The 19,788-nt window shown below is 55.8% G+C and overlaps 3 protein-coding genes across 8 annotated transcripts in view; 1 reads left to right on the top strand and 2 right to left on the bottom strand.

Moving 5' to 3' along the window:
* The first annotated feature begins 2,597 nt into the window (after positions 1 to 2,597).
* On the top strand, positions 2,598 to 12,127 carry P2RX6 (purinergic receptor P2X 6). 2 transcript variants are annotated; one of them, XM_059484997.1, is made up of 12 exons: positions 2,598 to 2,777; positions 2,882 to 3,026; positions 3,225 to 3,296; positions 5,322 to 5,397; positions 5,800 to 5,893; positions 6,173 to 6,253; positions 6,990 to 7,131; positions 7,307 to 7,416; positions 8,477 to 8,570; positions 10,175 to 10,240; positions 10,944 to 11,021; positions 11,749 to 12,127. In XM_059484997.1, exons 1-12 carry the CDS (start codon positions 2,653 to 2,655, stop codon positions 11,785 to 11,787), a joined length of 1,122 nt encoding a protein of 373 aa, XP_059340980.1. In that variant the 5' UTR covers positions 2,598 to 2,652; the 3' UTR covers positions 11,788 to 12,127. The 2 variants fall into 2 exon arrangements, with proteins under 2 accessions (XP_059340980.1, XP_059340979.1); XM_059484996.1 differs by lacking the exon at positions 11,749 to 12,127 and adding an exon at positions 11,400 to 11,576.
* A 536-nt stretch (positions 12,128 to 12,663) lies between these two features.
* Positions 12,664 to 14,289, bottom strand: LOC132081610 (transmembrane protein 17B-like). Its single transcript, XM_059485442.1, has 4 exons — positions 14,172 to 14,289; positions 13,803 to 13,906; positions 13,305 to 13,418; positions 12,664 to 12,945 (listed from the first exon to the last, which is right to left on the bottom strand). Exons 1-4 carry the CDS (start codon positions 14,287 to 14,289, stop codon positions 12,664 to 12,666), a joined length of 618 nt encoding a protein of 205 aa, XP_059341425.1.
* Positions 14,290 to 17,631: 3,342 nt separating this feature from the next.
* AIFM3 (apoptosis inducing factor mitochondria associated 3) overlaps positions 17,632 to 19,788 on the bottom strand; it is a 66,279-nt gene continuing 64,122 nt past the window's right edge. For 2 of the 5 annotated variants that reach the window (XM_059484990.1, XM_059484993.1), the window contains exons 19-20: positions 19,374 to 19,394; positions 17,632 to 18,881 (exon numbers count right to left, since the gene is read on the bottom strand). In XM_059484990.1, the coding sequence (XP_059340973.1) occupies positions 18,842 to 18,881; positions 19,374 to 19,394 (61 nt within the window). In that variant the 3' untranslated portion in view covers positions 17,632 to 18,841. Of the gene's footprint in view, positions 18,882 to 19,303; positions 19,395 to 19,788 lie in introns of those variants that run through there. The other 3 variants (XM_059484991.1, XM_059484995.1, XM_059484992.1) reach the window with 2 other exon arrangements.

Consider the following 19,788-nt stretch of genomic DNA (forward strand, 5'->3'; position numbering starts at 1 on the left):
ACAGCAGCTGCCCTTGGCTATGGAAATGGTTCCAGCTGATTCTAAGTTTAATCCAATGTTTTCTGTTACAGCCTTTCCAAAAATCTCCCCTAAGAAAAAATACATGAAACCAAACAGCTTAAGAGTTAAAAGGAAGCTTGGGTTGGTTCATGTACTTCTCTGCAACTGTCTGTATTACCTCTAGGGGATTAAAACATCTTTTTCTACTTCATTTACCACGAGCCCAAAGCAGAAGCTGCCAGACAGTGAAGCATCTTCGTTCTTTGACCTCATGTTGCCAAGACAGCAAAGAGGGCCTGAAAGTCCAATCACTGTGACAAAGCCAGGGGCTGGTGCTCACAGGGCAGCTGGGACTGCCCTGCTCCTTCTCCTGCTGGTGGAGCTGCCAGGGAGCTCCTGATCCTGGAACCCCTCCCAGAGATGCTGGAAATCCTAATAGGTTTGCTCAGCAAGTGTTCTGTGGGTTTCCAATGGGGCAGGAAAAAAATAAGGGTGTGGGCAAGGACAAATGAAAAGGAAAACATGTCCATGCCTGAGGCCAAGCCAGCTGAGCAGAACTGTTGGACTGTAAAATGACCAGGAGGTGAGGAGGACAGGGGTGGTGACGAGCAGCCACTGCAGCCTTCAAAGGTAAAGCCAAGGAAAGCAAGCAGGAACTTGGAATGAAGGAGGTGGAAGGCTGGGCTGTTCCTGGTGGCCAGAAGTGGGGAGGATTAAGGTTGCTTTCTCTCCTGTGAGCCAAAGAAGGTCACTGAAGACACAAAGGATGTTCAAGGAGGAGGCTGTAGTGGGTGAGATGTGTGAGGACTGAGGATTGTAAAGCAGTGGATGGAGTGGACATTGAATTTTGCATGAAAGACACCCAGGGAAAACATGGATCTGGCACACAGCATTTCAGAAATATTTACAGTTAAACAGAAGCATGGCCATGACCTTGTGATTATACAAAAGATACTACAAAATCAAATTATTTTCTCCATCCACAGATAGTAGAGACAGGAAAATTAACTGTAAGGGACCTCAGAGAACTATTCCAGACAAAATAAACTTAACAAAAAGTTTATCATCAAAAAAAAAAAAAGGTTTATCATCAAAAATGAGTAGGAAAGACTGTACTCCTTTATGGTCGAAACTACACATTTCCAAGATGCTGTGCCTGCTGAAAGCAACTTCAGGTGGGACTACCTGTCATGAATGTACAGAAGGCTTATAATTTCTTCCTAAAAATATTAATTTAAAATTGTGGAGTACTCCAGGGGAGATGACATAAAGAAAAATTCTTTCTGAGATATACTGATCCATTTACACATCCCATCCCACCTGCATCCAGGGAAGGAGACGATTCTGGTTCCTGAGCACTTCAAAGCAGTCAGATGGCAAATCCCCTCTGCTGGCCACCATCCATCTCGTGTCGTCAACCCTGGGCTCTGGTAGGTCCCCAAACCTCCAGCAGGGCAGACTGGAATGGGTCCTTGACGTATCCTTGATGTAAAGCTTGGGCTGCTCCACCATTCAGAGGAATGACATCATTTTCATCAGCTGGAAAGAAAAATTGTCCCTCCCTTGGTCGGGAACTGGTCTGTACTGGTTTAGCACAGGCTGGGAGAGCTGGGGATGCTCACCTGGAGAGGAGAAGGCTCCAGGGAGAGCTCAGAGCCCCTTGCAGGGCCTGAAGGGGCTCCAGGAGAGCTGGAGAGGGACTGGGGACAAGGGATGGAGGGACAGGACACAGGGAATGGCTCCCACTGCCAGAGGGCAGGGCTGGATGGGATATTGGGAATTGGGAATTGTTCCCTGGCAGGGTGGGCAGGCCCTGGCACAGGGTGCCCAGAGCAGCTGGGGCTGCCCCTGGATCCCTGGCAGTGCCCGAGGCCAGACTGGACATTGGGGCTGGAGCAGCCTGGGACAGTGGGAGGTGTCCCTGCCATGGCAGGGGTGGCACTGGGTGGGCTTTAGGGCCTCTTCCAGCCCAACCCATTCTGGGATGCTCGTTGTGGGGAGACCCCGCGGCTGGAGGCGGCGGAGGATCGCCCGGCTGTCTGGCAGGCCCCGCGGCTGCTGTGTCCCTGTCACGGCCGCCGTGCCCCGGCCCCGTCCCGGTGTGAGGGCTGCAGGCCCGGCCCAGGGCCCCCCCCCCACCCTGTCCCCGCCGCCATGGCAACGGGGAGGGGCGGGGCTGCGGAAGGGGAGGGGCGATGCTGCGGGAGGGGCGGGGCTGCAGAAGGGGAGAGGCGGAGCTGGAGGCGTGGCGGAGCTGCGGGAGGGGAGGAGGTGCGGGAGGGGCGGGGCTGCGGGAGGGGCGGGGCGGGGCTGCAGTGACTGCGGCCGCTGGCCCCGGGGCCGCCTTTCCGTCCTTGTGCCGCTCTCCTCACCGTGCCCGCCTCTGCCCTCAGTGCCGCTCTCCTTACCGTGCTCCCCTCTGCCCTCAGTGCCGCTCTCCTCACCGTGCCCGCCTCTGCCCTCAGTGCCGCTCTCCTCACCGTGCCCGCCTCTGCCCTCAGTGCCGCTCTCCTCACCGTGCCCGCCTCTGCCCTCAGTGCCGCTCTCCTCACCGTGCCCGCCTCTGCCCTCAGTGCCGCTATCCTTACCGTGCCCGCCTCTGCCCTCAGTGCCGCTATCCTCACCGTGCCCGCCTTTTCCCCCGGTGCCACCATGCCGGGCCCACCCTGCGGGTCCCTGCTCGACTACAAGACTGCCAAGTTCTCTCTGACACGGAACCGGCGGGTGGGGCTCTTGCACCGGCTGCTGCAGCTGAGCGCGCTCGGCTATCTGCTGGGGTAGGGACCGTGCCCTCGGGCTGGCCGCTCCCCGCTGGGGCAGGGACATGCCCCCGGCCCTCGGGCTGGCCGGAGCTCCCTCAGAGCCCCCCGCACATCCGCAGGTGGGTGCTGCTGCTGCGGAAGGGGTACCAGGAGCGCGACACAGCCCCGCGTGTCGCCGTGGTCACCAAGGTGAAGGGGGCGGCGGTCGCCGAGGCCGCGGGCCGGCGGCTCTGGGACGCTGCAGATCTCACCTGGCCCCCGCAGGTACGGCCGGGCCCCGGGTGGGACAGGGAGGTCACACATACGGTCAGTCATCTCGACAAGGGGATGCCGCGGATACCACAGGTCTCCCAAAGTCCTGGCAAGTCAATTAGTGCCTGTTCTGCCCATGGTGTCGCAGGGTGTCCCCTTGGACCCACCCTGGTGTCAGCCTCCCTTTGACAGCACCTTCTTGCTTCCCAGGGAGAAAATGTGCTTTTCCTGGTGACCCATTTCATCGCCACAGTCCAGCAAACCCAAGGCACCTGCCCCGAGGTGAGTGAATGGACCTGCCCCAGCCCGGCCCCACGGGGCTGAGATGGAGCCAGTGATTCTGCTGCTCAGCAGAACCCAGTGGAAGACCAGATAAAAGGGAAAATGGATTTATATTCCCACAAAACCCAATTCCCCTCATACTCGGTCATAGTGCTCCCCAGCACATCTGCACTTGCTCTGTCATACCTTCATTAGCCAAGATGTGTATGCATATGCTCTACCAGAACTGTTTCTGTTGGCCAGGACAGGGGACATGGGCCTCTCCAGCTCTGAACTCTTTGTGTGCTGGCACTGTATGACTATTCCAGGCTTTCTGCTGTCCTTGAACAAGAGGATGCCTTGACACACAATCCATGGATACCTGTGTCATGTTTCCTTGATAGCTCCCTGCTGCAGTACTAGGGTCCATCTTAGTGTCCTATTTTTAGGAGGAACAGAGCACGAGGTCTAGATGGTTTTCCAGCTATCCCACACTTAATTGATTATGTTCTCTGGTAGAATTCTTCCCTTTAAGACTGGAGTCAGGCCAGCTCCTCTGCTGAGCTCTCCCAGGCTGAACCCAGCTCAGCAGATGGGAGCAAATGTCCTTTAAGCTGAACCACTGATGGCACTTTGTACCCAAGTCAAGCACCAATTGTCCTAATGGTCCTTTCAGCTCCTGCTGTGGCCAAATGCTGCAGAGGAGGAGAAACACTGGGTTTGGGTTGGGGAAAATGGCACAAATGATCCATCTTTAAAATGCTGAGAAATCCTAAGGTCCCAACAGGGAGGAAGACAACTGCTGTAGGGAATTTCGGGGTTCTCCCAGGCAGCCACAGGCACCTCTGGGTGCTGGGTTTGCAGTGTGCAAGCCGAGGACACACAGAGCTGAGGATTTCATTCCATTCCAGAGCTGGGGTGTGTGGGTGCCTGTCCCAGCCTACACCCTGTGCTAGTCTCCAAGAGCTCCTCAGTTCCTGGCACTGGGACTGTAGATGACATTCATATTTGGAAAGCTTTGAATATTTAGCAGTGGCAGCTTTTGGCTTTGCAGGGAGTTTGAGTTGCCTTAATATTCTTGATGACCAGAGTATTTGGTGCTGGCAGATGAATTTGTCTATGGCCAGAGGCAGCATTGAATATGAGCTGAGCTTTTTCAGCAGCTGTACATGCACTGAAGACTTTGCATCCTTTATCCCTTTATGTTCCTTTTCAGACTACCAAGTTCCCTCCTTCCCATGCCTTCTCTTCCTCCCATTCCCTAAACACCTGGTGCAATCCCCAGATGTTCTCCTGCATCCCATAATGATTCCAGATCCCTAGCAGACCCTACCCAGCCCAAAGATACTGCTCCTCTAAGATCATGTTGGTGGGTTTTACACCTGAATGAATGGCTGTGCTGGGGCAGCCCAGGGAAGGCCTGAACAGACCCCCACTTCTGAGCACATAACAGAGGATTTCCCCCCAGCATTTGGGCCTCTGTGTCCTCAGAGCTTGGGGAGTGGGTTTTTGATGAGCTGGTGACTCCTGTTATGGCCTGGGCTAGATGGGGGAGGTGTTAATGGCGTTTCCCCAGCTATGATCATCTTTCTGTGTTTGAATAAGAGGTTTTTACTGCTCCTGACAATCAGGTAGGTCCAGAGTAAGGGTGAAGGTCTCTTGAAAAACTTGTGTCATGCTAGGTTTAGGGTCTACTAAGCTCTTCCCCAGGGAATTCATCATGGTACTTTACAAGGTGCTTAACGGGCTCAGTCGTTAGGGCCCTCCTGAATCCCTCTGTGCTGGTTCCCAGTTCCATCTGGAAGGTCTGAGGTAGCTCCTGAGGCTTCCTCTGCCACTGAGCAGCAGGACACAAGTACTCTGGAGAGGAGAGATTGATTGCCCTTTGGACATGCCTCTCTTCTGACTGGCTAGAGGCTGGTGGATGTTCCTGTCTGGGGAGCACTTGGAGAAGCAAGAGCAGCAGTGCAACAATGCAGGGGAGAGACAGCATGGCCTCAGGCAGCTGCACAGCACAGTGACAGCACCTCTCTCTGTCCCTCCCAGAGTCCCTCTGTCCTCGACGGGATGTGCACAGAAGATGCAGATTGTCCCGTGGGAAACCCTGTGGTTCATGGCAATGGTACTGTGTGTTTTGCTAAAGAAATAAAATCCTAGAATGGTTTGGGTTAAAAAGGAACTTAAAGTTCATCCTGTTCCACCCCCTTCCACACCTTCCACTATCCCAGGTTGCTCCAAGCCCCAGTGTCCAGCCTGGCCTTGGGCACTGCCAGGGATCCACCCTGTGCCAGGGCCTGCCCACCCTGCCAGGGAACAATTTCTCCCCAATATCCCAACTGAACCTGCCTCTGCCACTGGGACACCCTTCCCTGTGTCCTGTCTCTCCAGGCTCTTGTCCCAAGTCCCCCTCCAGCTCTCTTGAAGGCCCTTTAGGCACTGGAGGGGGCTCTGATATCTCTCCAAAGTCTTCTCCAGGTGATCAACCCCAACTCTCTCAGCCTGTCTTATATTGTCTTGTTTCTAGGGATAAAAACTGGGAAATGTTTGATGTTCAATGCCACCCATTCTACCTGTGAGATCTATGGCTGGTGTCCTGTGGAGAATAGCACCCTGCCCAGGTAATCACACACGAGGAGACAGCAGATATTGGGAGCTTTGGCTCTCTCCCTCTGTGTTACCAGGAGTCTGACCACATATGCCCAAGGGACAACCAGGCTCTGAGAGACCTCTGACATTGACTTTCTGGTCAGTTAAACTCAGAGGGCGTCACCCAAGAGCATTTTTTGCACCTGTCCATTGTAGCCAAAATCTTGGGGTTGCAGGAGAGACTGCAGAGCTTGGGAAATAGGGCCTTGGCCACTGTGCAAGACTTGACTTTCTTGGTGGTTGTTTTCTAGGAATCCTCTTCTGGCTGAGGCAGAGAATTTCACTCTTTTTATAAAAAATACTGTCCACTTCACCAAATTTAACTTCTCCAAGTAAGTACAGTACTTCCCAGCTGGGCTGAGCATGCAGCCTGGTCCAGCCTTGGCACTGAGCCTGTGATGGGGCTGAGGAGCTGAAGCAGTCGTGGAACCAGTGGCACCCAGGGCAGGTGGTGCTGGGGCAGTCAGGGCAGGACAGGTGTTGAGGTGCACACAGGTCACTTCAGCTGTCCTGGGTGTGCAGCTCTAAGAGCAGTGGGATGGGGACACCTCAGAGAGAGGGACTGGTGTCCATCTGCCCATGTAGAGCACTGCAGAGAGCTGGACAAGGCCAGCCATTCCCAATCTCTCATTTGGAAGTGAAACTAATAGTTTTGTCTTTTAGTCCTTGCAAAGTGGTTTCACAGAAGGCAAGTAAAGGGCTGCACTGGCCCCACAGTTCCAGGCACGCAGGCTGTGCTGCCTTACCATGGCAGGAGATATGGCATGAACTGTCCCTGCTGTTACCATAGCAGAGACCAGAGCTGGGTGCTGGGAAGAAACAAAGGAGCACAAAGAGGTGGAAGGGAAGGCCATGGCACGTGCTATAGAGGATAACTCCATGTGAGATTCCTCTGGGCTGGTTTGTCTCCACCCTCTTCCATCTGAGGCTTTAGGCGAGGCATTGACTGTCCCCCCCGCTGATGCAGGAGCACTGGCAGGCCCAATGCAATGGGAGGGTCCCCTTTGCAGTCCCACAGCTGGGCTCCATGACCTCCCACAGCCCTGCCTCCCCTCTCTCCTGTCTCAGGTGCAACACTTTACAAACCAGTGACCCCAGCTATTTCAAGAGCTGCACATATGATCCAGTCTTCAACCCCTCCTGCCCTGTGTTCCGTGTCCGTGACATGGTGGAGGCAGCTGGACAGAACTTTGGAGACCTCGCACTGCTGGTACTTGTTTTTTATACAACTATGGAAGGCAATTCAAAATTCCCCAAGGATGCGAGCATGAAGCAGAGGACTGACCTGAAATGCTAAGGGAATATGTGATCTGGGAATGTCTGAACAGTTAATGACTCATCTAATCTGATTCCATGCTTCTCCTGGAATAAAATGTGTTTTGCAGGGGGGAAGCATCAGAGTTCTTATCGAGTGGAACTGCGACCTGGACCACCCCGCTACCCAGTGCCAACCACAGTATTCCTTCAGCCTGCAGGACATGAGGTACAATTTCAGGTGAGGATGCTGGGACAGTGGCCACACAGGCCTGTGGGATCAGCACATGGCAGTTTGAGATTTCAGTTCTGATGGATGCTGAAAGGAGCAGCAGGGACAGGCAGTGTGCCTCGGTCGGTTCACAGATGACACTGAGCTGGGTGGGAGTGTGGATCTACTGGAAGGCAGGAAGCCCTGCAGAGGGAATGGACAGGCTGTATCCATGTGCTGAGGCCAGTGGTGTGAGGTTCAACAAGGTCAAATGCCAGATTATGCCATGGAATGTTCTAGGCTGGGGCAGAGTGGCTGGAAAAGTGCAGGCAGAAAAGGACCTGAAGATGAATGTGAACCCAGGTGTGCCCAGGTGGGCAGGAAGGCGAAGGGCACCTGATCTGTGCTGGCACTTTTGAGGCACCTCCAGTGCTGGGGCAGCTCTGGGACCCTCCTGACAGGAGAGACCTGGAGGGGCTGGAGCGTGTCCAGGGCAGGGAACGGAGCTGGGAAGGGTCTGGAGCCCCAGGAGAGGCTGAGGGAGCTGGGCAGGGGCTCAGCCTGGAGCAAAGGAGGCTCAGGGGGCCCTTGTGGCTCTGCACAGCTCCTGACAGGAGGGGACAGCCGGGGGGGCCGGGCTGTGCTCCCAGGCCCAACAAGGAGCCTTATTGGAGGGAACAGCCTGAAGTTGCACTAAGGGAGTGTTTAGATTGCATGAGGGATTCAAAAGCTCTGTAGATGTGGCACCTGGGGACATGGGTTAGTGCTGGGTTAATTGTTTGGACTTAATGATCTTAGACACCTTTAAGGCATTGGGAAATGGCTGCTCAGTACAGGGTTGCTGTGGCAATTCCCAGGCTTTGTAGCTCTTTTGTGTTTGGAGCGCAGCAGGGCATTACCCGCCAGTGACCCAAACTGGATGCTGAGGGGATGCTGATGGCCCACTGTTGGTGCCAGTGAGTCATCACTGCACGTGTGTGCCCAGTCCCCAGCCTGGAGGACACGCAGGAACCCAGAGGCCCAGCAATCCTTTGGCACTGGCACCCCCTTCCCTCCGTGCCTTTCTGAGCCATCCCACTGTCTCCCACAGAACTGCCTCCTACTACTGGGGCTCGCAGCGGCAGCTCTACCGGAACCTGCTGAAGCTCTATGGGATCCGCTTTGACCTCTCCGTGCACGGCCAGGTACCGGGAGCTCCCCACCCCAGGGCTGACTCCTCACACCACGGCTCCCACCCTGTCCCCGTGGTTTCTGCTGCCCTCACTTCTCCCCACCTGGGTGAACTCTTCACTTCTTCCCAGAGTTCTCTAAGCAAGCAGGAGAAAACAGTCTCTCCTGTTTGAAGAAAAACCTTTTGGTAATGCCCTGAGAGGGGGGAGTTCCCTCTCTGAGGGTCTGGCATGGGGGCCATGGAGTGTTCAGTAGGCAAGGTGAGCTTGGCTTCAGGGTGTCCCTCTGACAGTCTTATGGTGGGAGCACCCTGACAAAGATCAACGTGAACTCTACTGAACCTGGACAATTAATCCCTTCTTGATTAAAAGTACCCTCGGGGGGAAAAGGTGTGATGTGATTGAGGCTGGATATGCCCCAGCCATATGCACTGAGAGCCCGGAAACGCCCTGTGCCCTGCACTCCTCCTCAGCACTGTGGGCAGGAGGTAAAGGGGGATTCTGCTTCTCTGCCCTGCTCAAGTGCAGTGCTGCACCTGCTCTGGTGTCCTCAACAAAAGGATTTGGAGCTGCTGGAGTGAGCCCAGAGGAGGCCATGGAGCTGCTCCAGGGCTGGAGCCCCTCTGCTCTGGAGCCAGGCTGGGAGAGCTAGGGGTGCTCACCTGGAGAGGAGAAGGCTCCAGAGAGAGCTCAGAGCCCCTTGCAGGGCCTGAAGGGGCTCCAGGAGAGCTGGAGAGGGACTGGGGACAAGGGATGGAGGGACAGGACACAGGGAATAGCTTCTCAGGGTTAGTTGGGATATTGGGAAGAAATCCTTCCCTGTGAGGGTGATGATGCCCTGGCACAGGTTGCCCACAGAAGCTGTGGTTGCCCCTGGATCCCTGGAAATGTCCAAGGCCAGGTAGGATGGGGCTTGGAGTACCCTGGGGTAGTGGAAGGTGTCCCTGCCCATGGCAGGGGGTGGAATGAGATGAGCTTTAAGGTCTCTTCCAACCCAAACCAATTCCATGGTTCCAAGATTGTTGATGCTACTCTGTGCAGCATCACTCACAAACTCAGTGCTTAGCTTTCCAAAGAGGGAGCTGTGCTGAGAGCACTTCCCACACTGAGAGATGTCCACAGCTGGTCTTTCATGTTCAGCAGTGCCCTTTGTACCTGAAGAAGGTGAAGCACACAGTGCAGGACAGGGTGTACCACTTCTAGGCTGAGAGAGCAGGTCCAGGAGCTGTGGAGCAGGAGAGAACAGCCAGAAGAGAAACCACCAGACTCATTTGCGAAGGGAGGGATACATCACATCAGGGTTGTGTTTGCTGGGATGTGGTTCTATAAGTGGCAGCTGCAGCAAAGGGAAGTTCCTGCTGTGCCTGCAGGAGCAGGTGGGTCACAGTAACCTCTGCTGCTTCCAGGTCATCAGGCACCTCAGTCCCTTCTTTGACAACCAAAGGGGGTTGGAGTCAGTACAGCTGCATTTCCTACAAATCAGCATGGGGAAGTATCCCTGGATCCTTCCAGCACCTCCTGACTTTGAGCATGCTGCCCTGCAAGGCTCAGCCCACAAGCTTCTCACCCCTCTGACCACTCTTCACCCTCTCTCTTGCCCCTGCACTGTTTCTCACCAGGCTGGGAAGTTCAGCATTGTTCCTACTGCCGTGAGCTGTGGCACCAGCATCGCCTTCTTTGGTGCTGTGAGTACTCCAGATACACTCTTCTCCTTTGGTCCATGCCTTGGGAATTGCCACTTCTCAGTTGTTTCCCTGCCTGCCTGCCTGCCTGGCACAAGGCTTCCTTAGTGGCAGCCAGCACACAGGGGAGATGGTCTGGCAGGGTGTCAGCTCAGGTCTCCCTGTGACCGTCAGCAATGACACCACTGCATTGGGATGCTGAGTGCTAGCAGAGTCACGTCTCATGGTGGTCAGGTTTATGTGTGGATCCTGGGACACAGCATCACTGGGATGCTGCTGGCAGGAGAGAGCAGCTCCTCTCTGCTTCTCCTCTGACTGAAGGGATGCAGTCTCCTGTCACTATGGTGAGGCAGCCCCTTGTGGAGCCCTTCTGTGGCTCTTCCCTTCCAGCAGAGTAACAGGGAGGTCCCCCACCTGTGCCCCCTTTCCCCCCTGACACGCTCATCCCAGTCCATATGTGACTGTGAAGGTGCTGGAACAGCCCTCCCTGCCCATCCATTGCAGCCTGGGGATCCTGTCTGACCTCCTGTGCAGCTCCTGGGAGCAGGCTGGGTCAGAGAGGGGCCAGTGGAGCTGGCTGGAGACAGGCCTGGCTCACTGCCCCAGCAAATGCCCACAGCTGGCTGCAGGGCTCAGGGGGAGCCAGGATGGAAGGCCAGGCATTGCTGTGGGAAGGTTCCCATCTTCAATGTTTGTCTGTCTCCAGGCTACAATGGTCTGTGACCTGGTTCTGCTCTACCTTGATGCAAAGGCTGACCTTTATTGGAAGGAGAAGTTTGAAGAGGTAAGGAGAGGGCCACATGGGAGAGAGGAGGTTTTGAAGTGACTCATTTTGGATTTAATGATTTTCTGCCCTTTGGTTAAAACTCAGTTCCCAAGATCAGGGGAAAACCTGGTGGAGCAGCTCTTAGTTTTCAACTTTTGGTCTTGATTGCTAGTCTGAACTGGGAGAGGGATCCAGCTGGTGCTGGGAGTCAGGGAAAGTTGCACCATGACCTCAGCTACTGTCAAACCATCCATCAGTGGGTCACCATGGAGACCTTACCTGGAAAACTGACCCAGCTCCGTGCTTTTCATCCTCTTCCAAAGGGAATCTTATGGGACCCCGTGCAGAGAGGTGCCAGCTCCTCAGAGTACATCCTGATCTGTGGTTCATTGACAGGTTCATGTGCTAAGCATGATTACATTGTGGGAATTCACTGCCCTAGTGAATCAGGGAGTCACAGGGAGGCCCCTACAGACCAGAAGAGCTGGCAGCCCTGCCTCAGGTCATTTCCAGCTTTGTCTGGCCAAGTCTTTGGAGCCTCTGAGGGCTGAGATCCCCCATCTCTCCTGGTGAACTGTCCCAAAGCTGCTCCATCCAATGAGGGGGAAACTTTCCTAATGCCTGATCTCGAATCCATAGTGGGAAGGGCGGTGAATCTGGTTGCATGGAACCAAGCAGAGTAGCCAAGGGCCACCTGGGATGCCTCCATGCCTGCTGTATACTGATGTCCCTGTTCATTTTGCAGGCAAGACCCCCTAAAGGTAAGCCTAAGGCCACAGCTTAGGTACATCGGGAACGCTCCACCACGAACGCCCTTCCCTGCAGAGCCACCTGCAGGTAGATCCGATGGGGACACGGCTGCAGCCCTGGTGGAGGAGGGCAGTGCTGGCCCAGGTGGGCACTGCTGGGGTTGGAGCCTGCCTTCCCTGCAGAAGCACTGGCAGCAGCAGCAGCAGCTCTCGGCTCCTGGAGCACCAAGCCATGCCAGGGGCAGCTCCCAGCGCTGACAGCCGGGGCTGGGGCACAGCTGCCCACGGAGCTCCTCCAGAGGGTGCTGGGGAGCAGCTGCTCCTTCTCGGCACACGAGGCTTAAAGCATTTTGCATTTCTACATGTTCCAGTGATAATGGGCCTTGATTTCCCTTGAAAAACAGGGATGCAATGGAATAAAGCTGTTCTGGAAGTGGGAAGAGGTTTTGCTCTGTCTCTAGCCCCGAGGGACTGAAGGTTGTGGAGTGCTGCTCCTGCACCTCATGGCACCCTTCCAGCTGGGATGGCTTCGTGTAGGCCACCTGGATCCTCAGAAGCTCCCTGGGAAGCTCAGGGAGGGCTTAGGAGGCACGTTTTAAGTTCCAGCCCTGGGCTGGTACTTCCTAGGGGGTTGCAGTGGCTCCTGCACCCTGATTGCTGCCTCCTATCAGGGCTGATGCTCAGCAAGGACAGGCACAGCCCTGGGGTGAGCCGGAACATTTCAGAGGTGCTGACCCCTGCCTCCACTTTTCCCAGGCCGTGTTAGCTAGTGCAAGGCAGGGATGAGCTGGGCTGTGCCTGGGTGCTGTTCTGGGGCCTCCACAAAGCTCAGAAACAGTGTCTGTGGGTTTGAGCACTGTTTAATGCTCCTTGCCAGGACCAGCTGTGTGGGGTGGAGGGGTCATGCAGCATCAGCCCATCCCGGCTGCCTGTCCTCCTGTGCCCCCAGGCTCCAGCCGGGCCCTGCCACCCTCCTGGAACTGCCGCAGGTAGAACTGTGCCGCCAGCTGCTTGGTCATAGTCCTCAGCACCAGGAAGGCAGCCACGATCTCGAGGAGGAGGAAGGCCAGGAAAAAGCTGTGCAGGGGCACCTCCAGCGGTAGGTGGATGACCTGCCTGTCTGACAGCAGGAAGAGCAGGAGGGGCAGCTGGATCAGAAAGGAGAGGAGCAGGAACCCAGCCAGCTCAGGCACCTGCAGGATCAGAACCTGCTGAGATAGGGCAAGGAGGCAGTGGTGGCCCGGGGGGACCCTCTCTGCCCCTGGAGGCTCCTGCCTTAGCCTCTGCTGGCCTTGGAACCCGGGGACCAGGGATGTCCCTGCTCCATTGAGCTATGGTCAGATGCTGTCAAACCCCCCCGTGGAGGGACAGAGCAGGAGGGCAAATGGGTCCCCTTCATCCCCTCTCTCCAGGTCATGCCTTTACCCACGATTCTTTTCTAGGACAGCTCCAGGTAGACCTCCAGAGAAAGGACAGTGACGGGCACATGGCTCCTAAGCGAGGGGATATCCAGCTCCCCCAGCTGGGCTGGGCCAGGGCAGGCAGTGCTTACCTTCTCCTGGAGGTTCCCCAGGTAGCCCAGGTAGAGGCGGGAGCCCTCAGCCAGTGAGAGGATGAGGAAGGCTGTGACCAGCAGGAACTGATAGTGCCACGGCAGCAGGTGGTACTGTTATGGGGGCACAGCCTTGTCCAAGTCCAGCTGTCCGTGCCCAGCTTCCCTTTCCCTGTGCACCCTTCCCTGCTCTCCATGCCCAGCTCCCTGTGCCCTCCTCCCCATACCCAGCTCTCCATGCTCTGCCAGCTCTCACCATGCTGGTGCCCAGCTCTGCCTACTCTTCCCCCCCATATTGACCATTCCTGCCTGGAAAGTTCATGATTTCTATCTCTAGCAGAGATGACCAATCTTTTCTCCTGGGGGTCAGGGCATTTTGGGGATCCATTAATTCTGAAGAGGCTCCTCTGTCTCCTGCCCCCTTTGTCCCCCACCCATGCCTAGGGAGACATGGCAGGAGCAGCTCCCCCTATCCCTGCGTGCCCCATGGGATGGTACCTTCAGGTGCAGCATAATCCCCTCAGCCAGGCACCAGACTGGGAAGTAGTAGACATTGAAGTAGAGCATCACCTGGAGGGGCAGGCTGGACAGCACCTTGTGAGCTAGGCAGGACAGGCAGGGATGGGCAGGCTGCTCACCAGCCCCGGGGTCCCCCTGCCCAGAGGGACCCCCCTCACAGCTTGAGGGGAGCAACAGACCCTGGCTCCCACAAGCAGCTGTTTGCAGCAAATGTTCTTAGTTTTGCTCCCCTCCCTGGTGGGTGGGTTCAGGGACCCTTTGGGGCTTTGGTGTGTGCAGAGCAGGGCCATGGGGATGGACAGACAGCCCCTGTTCCCAAGCCCTCCCTGCAGAGCCCCGTGCCCATACCTGGCTGAGAGCTGGGGGCAGTGCCGCTGTCCCACGTCTTGTTGTTGATGAAGAGGGAGCCACTGAAGGCCACCAGGCCCCGGCGCAGGCTGGGGGGCAGCGGGGTGGGCACAGCCATGGGCTGTGAGCCCTGTGAGCAGCCGAGCCCTGCTCAGCCCAGCCCGGCTCAGCCCAGATTAGCCAGGAGGGAATCAGTGAGGTGACAGGCCAGGCTAATGCGCAGGGCCACGCGGCCATTGGTTCCCTGGGGACAGGGCAGCTGATCTGGAAGGGGGATCTGGGAAAGAATTCCCACCTTGGAACACCAAGCCCGTGCAGGAATCACAAGGTGGAGTTGCCAGGAAATCACAAGTCACAGAGCATCTCCCCTCAGCAGCATCTCCAGGGGGTGACAGCAGCTTGTACCTGTCACTGTGACTTGCAGCAACTGCACCCTCTCGCAGCAAGGCTCTATCAACACAAATACTGCTCAAAGAGCCCTGACAGATGAGGATGCCTCATGAGAGGATGGTACTCTTCACCTGAAATGCTTCTTCAAGGCCTCCAAGTTCATGGAGCAGTTACCCATCACTGTGAGTTTCTCAAGCCCCATCCAGGCTCAGGGGTGCTGGAGGGAAGTGGGGGATGATGTATTAGAGGGTGGCTGAGCCAGAGGTGAATGAGAGGAAAAGGTTCTTCAGGAACTTCAAGTTTGAAATCACAAAATTATCAAGGTGGGAAAACCCCTCTAAGATCATCACGTCAAATTATTATCCCAGCACTGCCAGGGTCACCACTAAACCATGTCCCCAGGTGCTACATCTACACATTTTTTTGAACGCTTCCAGGGATGAGGACTCCACTGCTGTCCTGGGAAGCCTGTATAAAAGCTGGACAAACCTTTTCATGAAAAAATATTCTCCAATATCCAACCTGAGCCTGCCCTGGCCCAGCTGAGGCCGTTCCCTCTGCTCCTGTCCCTGTTCCCTGGAGCACAGCCCGACCCCCCCGGCTGTCCCCTCCTGTCAGGAGCTGTGCAGAGCCACAAGGGCCCCCTGAGCCTCCTTTGCTCCAGGCTGAGCCCCTGCCCAGCTCCCTCAGCCTCTCCTGGGGCTTCAGCCCCTTCCCCAGCACTGTTGCTTTCTCTGGACACACTCTATAAGTGTCAGTCAGTTCTACCCAACAGATCTGGTCTCACCTCATGATCTTCAGCCTCCAACTCACCCCATAAGGTGCATCAGAGAAGCTGCTTCAAATAGTGGGAGCAAGTGCTATAAATGAGGTCCTTAAAGGGCCAGGAACTGTCAAGGAACACAAGAAACCAAAGAAAGAGATGATTCTTTTCCTGGATAAAGCTAAAGTGAAATTGCAGAGCTCACTGCCATATTCTGCCAAAACCAAACCATCAGGGATTGAAAGCATGGTTAGACCAGCATCTGACTAGCTGAAGTTGTAGGATCACAGAATGGTTTGGCTTGGAAGAGACCTGAAAGCTCATCTCATCCCACCCCTGCCATGGCAGGGACACCTTCCACTATCCCAGACTGCTCCCAGCCCCATCCAGCCTGGCCTTGGGCACTGCCAGGGATCCAGGGGCAGCCACAGCTGCTCTGGGCACCCTGTGCCAGGGCTGGCCCACCCTCACAGGGAAGAATTTCTTCACTATATCCCAGTTTCTTCCCAATGTTCCAACTTGCTCTTGTCCTGTCCCTCCATCCCTTGTCCCCAGTCCCTCTCCAGCTCTCCTGGAGCTCCTTCAGGCCCTGCAAGGGGCTCAGAGCTCTCCCTGGAGCCTTCTCCTCTCCAGGTGAGCACCCCCAGCTCTCCCAGCCTGGCTCCAGCCTTCAGAGGATCTCTGTGGCCTCCTCTGAACTTGTTCCAGCAGCTCCAGGTCCTTCCTGTGCTGGGACCCTAGAGCTGGATGCAGTTCTCCAGATGGGGTCTCAGCTGCATGGGGCAGAGGCAAAGCCCTAGCTGTCCCCCAGGTCCTGCCAGCACACAAGTGAGACATGGGCAGGGTGACAGACACGGCCCCAGAATCTGAGGAGCAGAAGCTGGTGGAGAGCTCAGGATCTGGGGGCATTGGGTCTGCATGGGCAGGCAAGGTGAGCAACTGAGATTATACCTGGGCAGTCTGGTGGAGGTAATGACACGGGGCATGTGCCCCAGCTGGGCTCTCATTCCTCATGGGAACAGGCAGTTTATTAAGAAGAGATGGAAACTTTCTGTCCTGGCATTAGAGATTGCAAGACAGGCCTGGAAAGGTGGCAGAGAACACAACCCAGGCTTGCCCAGCTCCAGGACAGACTCACCACCAGGCAGCATTTGCCAAGGCACTGGATAAGGAGTCCCAGGTTCAACACCACCCCACACCTGTGCAGAGGAGCAATCCCCATCTGAGCCAGCCCTGTCCATGACCTGACACACGTCCCAAGGAAAGCTACAGTGGTGACTGGGATTTCTTGAGTCATGGGTGATATTACCAGCCCTGGTTGAAACAACTCCTCCGTAAAAAGCAGGGACTGGGACTTGTTACCCCCACTGCAGCTGTGGGCTGGGACAGAAGGTCCTTCCTCAGCCCCTGAATGGTCTTCAGCCCTGTGAACATGGCAGTGATGCCCATTTTATGCAACTCATGCCCAATACTGGATGAGGCCCCATCAGAGGCAAAGGAGGTCAAAAAGCATTTTCCTGAAAAACAAAGTGCTCTGCCACTGTGTCCCCAGTGTAGCAAAGTTGTGCTGGGGGAGTTGCCAGTCTCACCCAGCATGGAGAATATGACAGAGAACTTGAGGAAAACACACAGCTGAAGGGAATGCCACCCTGTGGTGCCCGAGTCCCCTGGCACTCCAGCTGGGTCCCCTGGGGAACTACCAAAGCTGAGTCCAACTATCTCACCAGCAGGACACAGGATACAGAGCCAGATCTTTATGGGTAGTGGGCAGAGCTGAGGCAGCACCTGGGCAGCTGCCTCCACCTGGGCAGTGCCCCCACCCTAGGCCATCCTGGAAGAGCCCTGCCTGGGGCACCAAGATCTGAGCAGCTCCAGCCACCCCTGCCCTTGGAGGAGGACCTGTGGACAGGAATACTGACATTTGTCTTTCAGAGCCTGAGGTGAGATTTGCAAGTTCCCATCGCTTTGTGGATCCAGCAGACACACAATGGTCCCTGTTCATTGCAGGATGTGTGCTGGAGAGTGCACATGCTGGTACCACCCCTCCTGGTCATTCCATCTGGGAAAAGCTCTGCAGTGAAACCAGGAGAGACCAACCAGAGATGTGACAGACACTGGGGCATTTCTACCCAGCCAAGATCTGAAATACTGGAAATATAGGTGAGCTGGACACAGGTGGGAAGTCTCCAGAGAAGAGGTTGTTGAACAACCTGGCCAACATGCAGAGGTGACCCAACGTCTTGGAAAGAATCAGAAATGACCCAGACCCCAAGAATAGTATTGCTTTAATTCACAGGGGGTGAATCAAATTAAAAATATAAATCCTCTTGTTTGGGACTCAGGGTAAAACACTGCTGGGGAAGGAGTTGCCCCCAGAACAAAGCACTGGAGTCTCTCCTAGGGGGACTCTCAACCCCCACTCTGCTGGGCTGATGGACTCTGGACTGTGGCTGGCCAGGTCCACTCCTGAGCTGGAGACATGGCTCTTCTTCAGCATGGGGCCAGAAACAGGACAGCAGAGTACGAGCATGGTGGGCTATGCAGGATTGTCTACACTGGACATGTGCCAGAGAATGGACAGCCAGAAATGCTCCCCCAGCTACTTTTCCTCGAATAACACCTCAGCAACAGCACTGATCCCATGAGAGCATTAAGGAGAGATATCTCAAGGCTGGCTGGAAGGGTGGCCACCCAGCCCAGGGCTGCAGCTGAGCCATCACAGCTCTCAAGTACCCCTGCAATGCACTCCGGCAATGGGCCCGAGAGCTGCCAGTGCCCCAGCCCAGACCAAGCCCCAGGAGACAGGGAACGAATCCCAGTCCCTTGGCTGCTCCAGTACAGGAGATTCTGGCATGGGGACTGATGAGCTCCAGAGCCCTTAGCATGGACAGAGACCCACCTCTACTGGTGGGGCTGCACAGGACCAGCCTGGACAACACAAGCACCAGCTGCACAGAGATCACCCAGTGTAATCTCCTGGCCCACCCAGATGCCCCCGGGGGTGGGTGGGCACAGGGAGAGCTGTGGCAAAAGCGGCAGCCGTGCAGGCAAGGAGCGGATGTCAGGCTCCGCAGGGATGCGCGCTGGAGCTCTGCTGGGAGCAAAGAGAACTTGGAAAGGAGCATCATGCATGAAAGCACAGGAGCAACCAAAGGCACTCGTGCTGCTTATGGGAGTGAGGGACATGCGTGGGGCACACCCGCCTGGGGACCCTCAGCCCTATGGCAGCATCCAGAGCCGTATGGCGCCCATGCCCACTGCCAGTGCCAAGCCTCACGCTCTCTGCGGGCTGCTTTTCCAGCATTCCACAGCAACTGCAACAGCAGAGCCCCATCCCCAGCCCAGCAGGCACAGGGGCAGAGGAGCTGTGTGAGATCCTCCTGGAAGACTTGAAGGCAGGTTCATCAAGGTCTCAAAGGGAAATGGCTGAGCCATGGGGTTCCCACCAGGCCATGGAGCTGCTGTCCCATCTCCCCACAGCGAGTGCAGCATCAGGAGAGTTCAGCCATCCGTGGCTTTAGGTGCCCTTCCCTGTTAGCCACGACATGTCTCCAGTTCTAAAAGAGAGCAAAACAACAACGCTGTGAGGGATTTCTCAACGTGCACAGGCAAATGCTCTTGGTGTGCCTTGGCTCTAGTCCAGTACTTGGTGTCCATCCCAGCAATCAGCTGCCTCCTCTGCCCTCACATATGTCACTAAACTGTCCAAAAAGTCACCTGCAGGTCCTCAATTCTGTGTAAAACTGAGTTCAAACATTTTACTTATTTATACTTAAAAGCTGCCCTTCAGCTGGAAGTCCATGGAAAGCTGCCAAACCGCAGCCAAGCAAGGTGCCAGCCAACAGGATCTGTGCCGCATGTGGCTCCTGGCAGCCCCAGCCCTATCACCCAGCATTGCCCCACATGTGAGGGGGATGCAAAATGAGGACACCCGCCCCATAACCAGTGTCTCCACATGGGAATTAGGGATATGGCCCAGTCATGGGGGTAGCTGTCCCTCCTGCCAGCCCCTCACATCCAGCACACTCAGGACCCCAAACCGAACGTACTTGCCGTGACGAACAAACAGCCTGAAGTTGTGAAAGCAGCAGGAGACAAGGAGAGAGAAGATATTCAGGTTTAATCTGCCTTCCTCGAGCCCCTGAGCCCCACCACAGTCCCAGCAGCTCCTCCCCACCCCCAGGATAGCCACAAGATGCCACCTCCCTCCCAGTCACAAAGTGGGACACCAGCAACCATTTCCCGATGAGCCGGGGTGATGGCACAAGAAATTCTTCCCTTTGAGGGTGGTGAGACCATGGCACAGACTGCCCAGAGAATCTCTGGCCCCATCCTTGGAAGTGTCCAAGGCCAAGGTGGATGGGGCTTGGAGCAATCTGGGATAGTGAGAGGGAAGGGTGCAGGGCGTGGAATTGGATGGGCTTTAAGGTCCCTTCCAACCCAAACTATTCTGTCATTTTATGA

Source organism: Ammospiza nelsoni, chromosome 18, assembly GCF_027579445.1.
Source record: "Ammospiza nelsoni isolate bAmmNel1 chromosome 18, bAmmNel1.pri, whole genome shotgun sequence".
NCBI classification, from domain to species: domain Eukaryota; kingdom Metazoa; phylum Chordata; class Aves; order Passeriformes; family Passerellidae; genus Ammospiza; species Ammospiza nelsoni.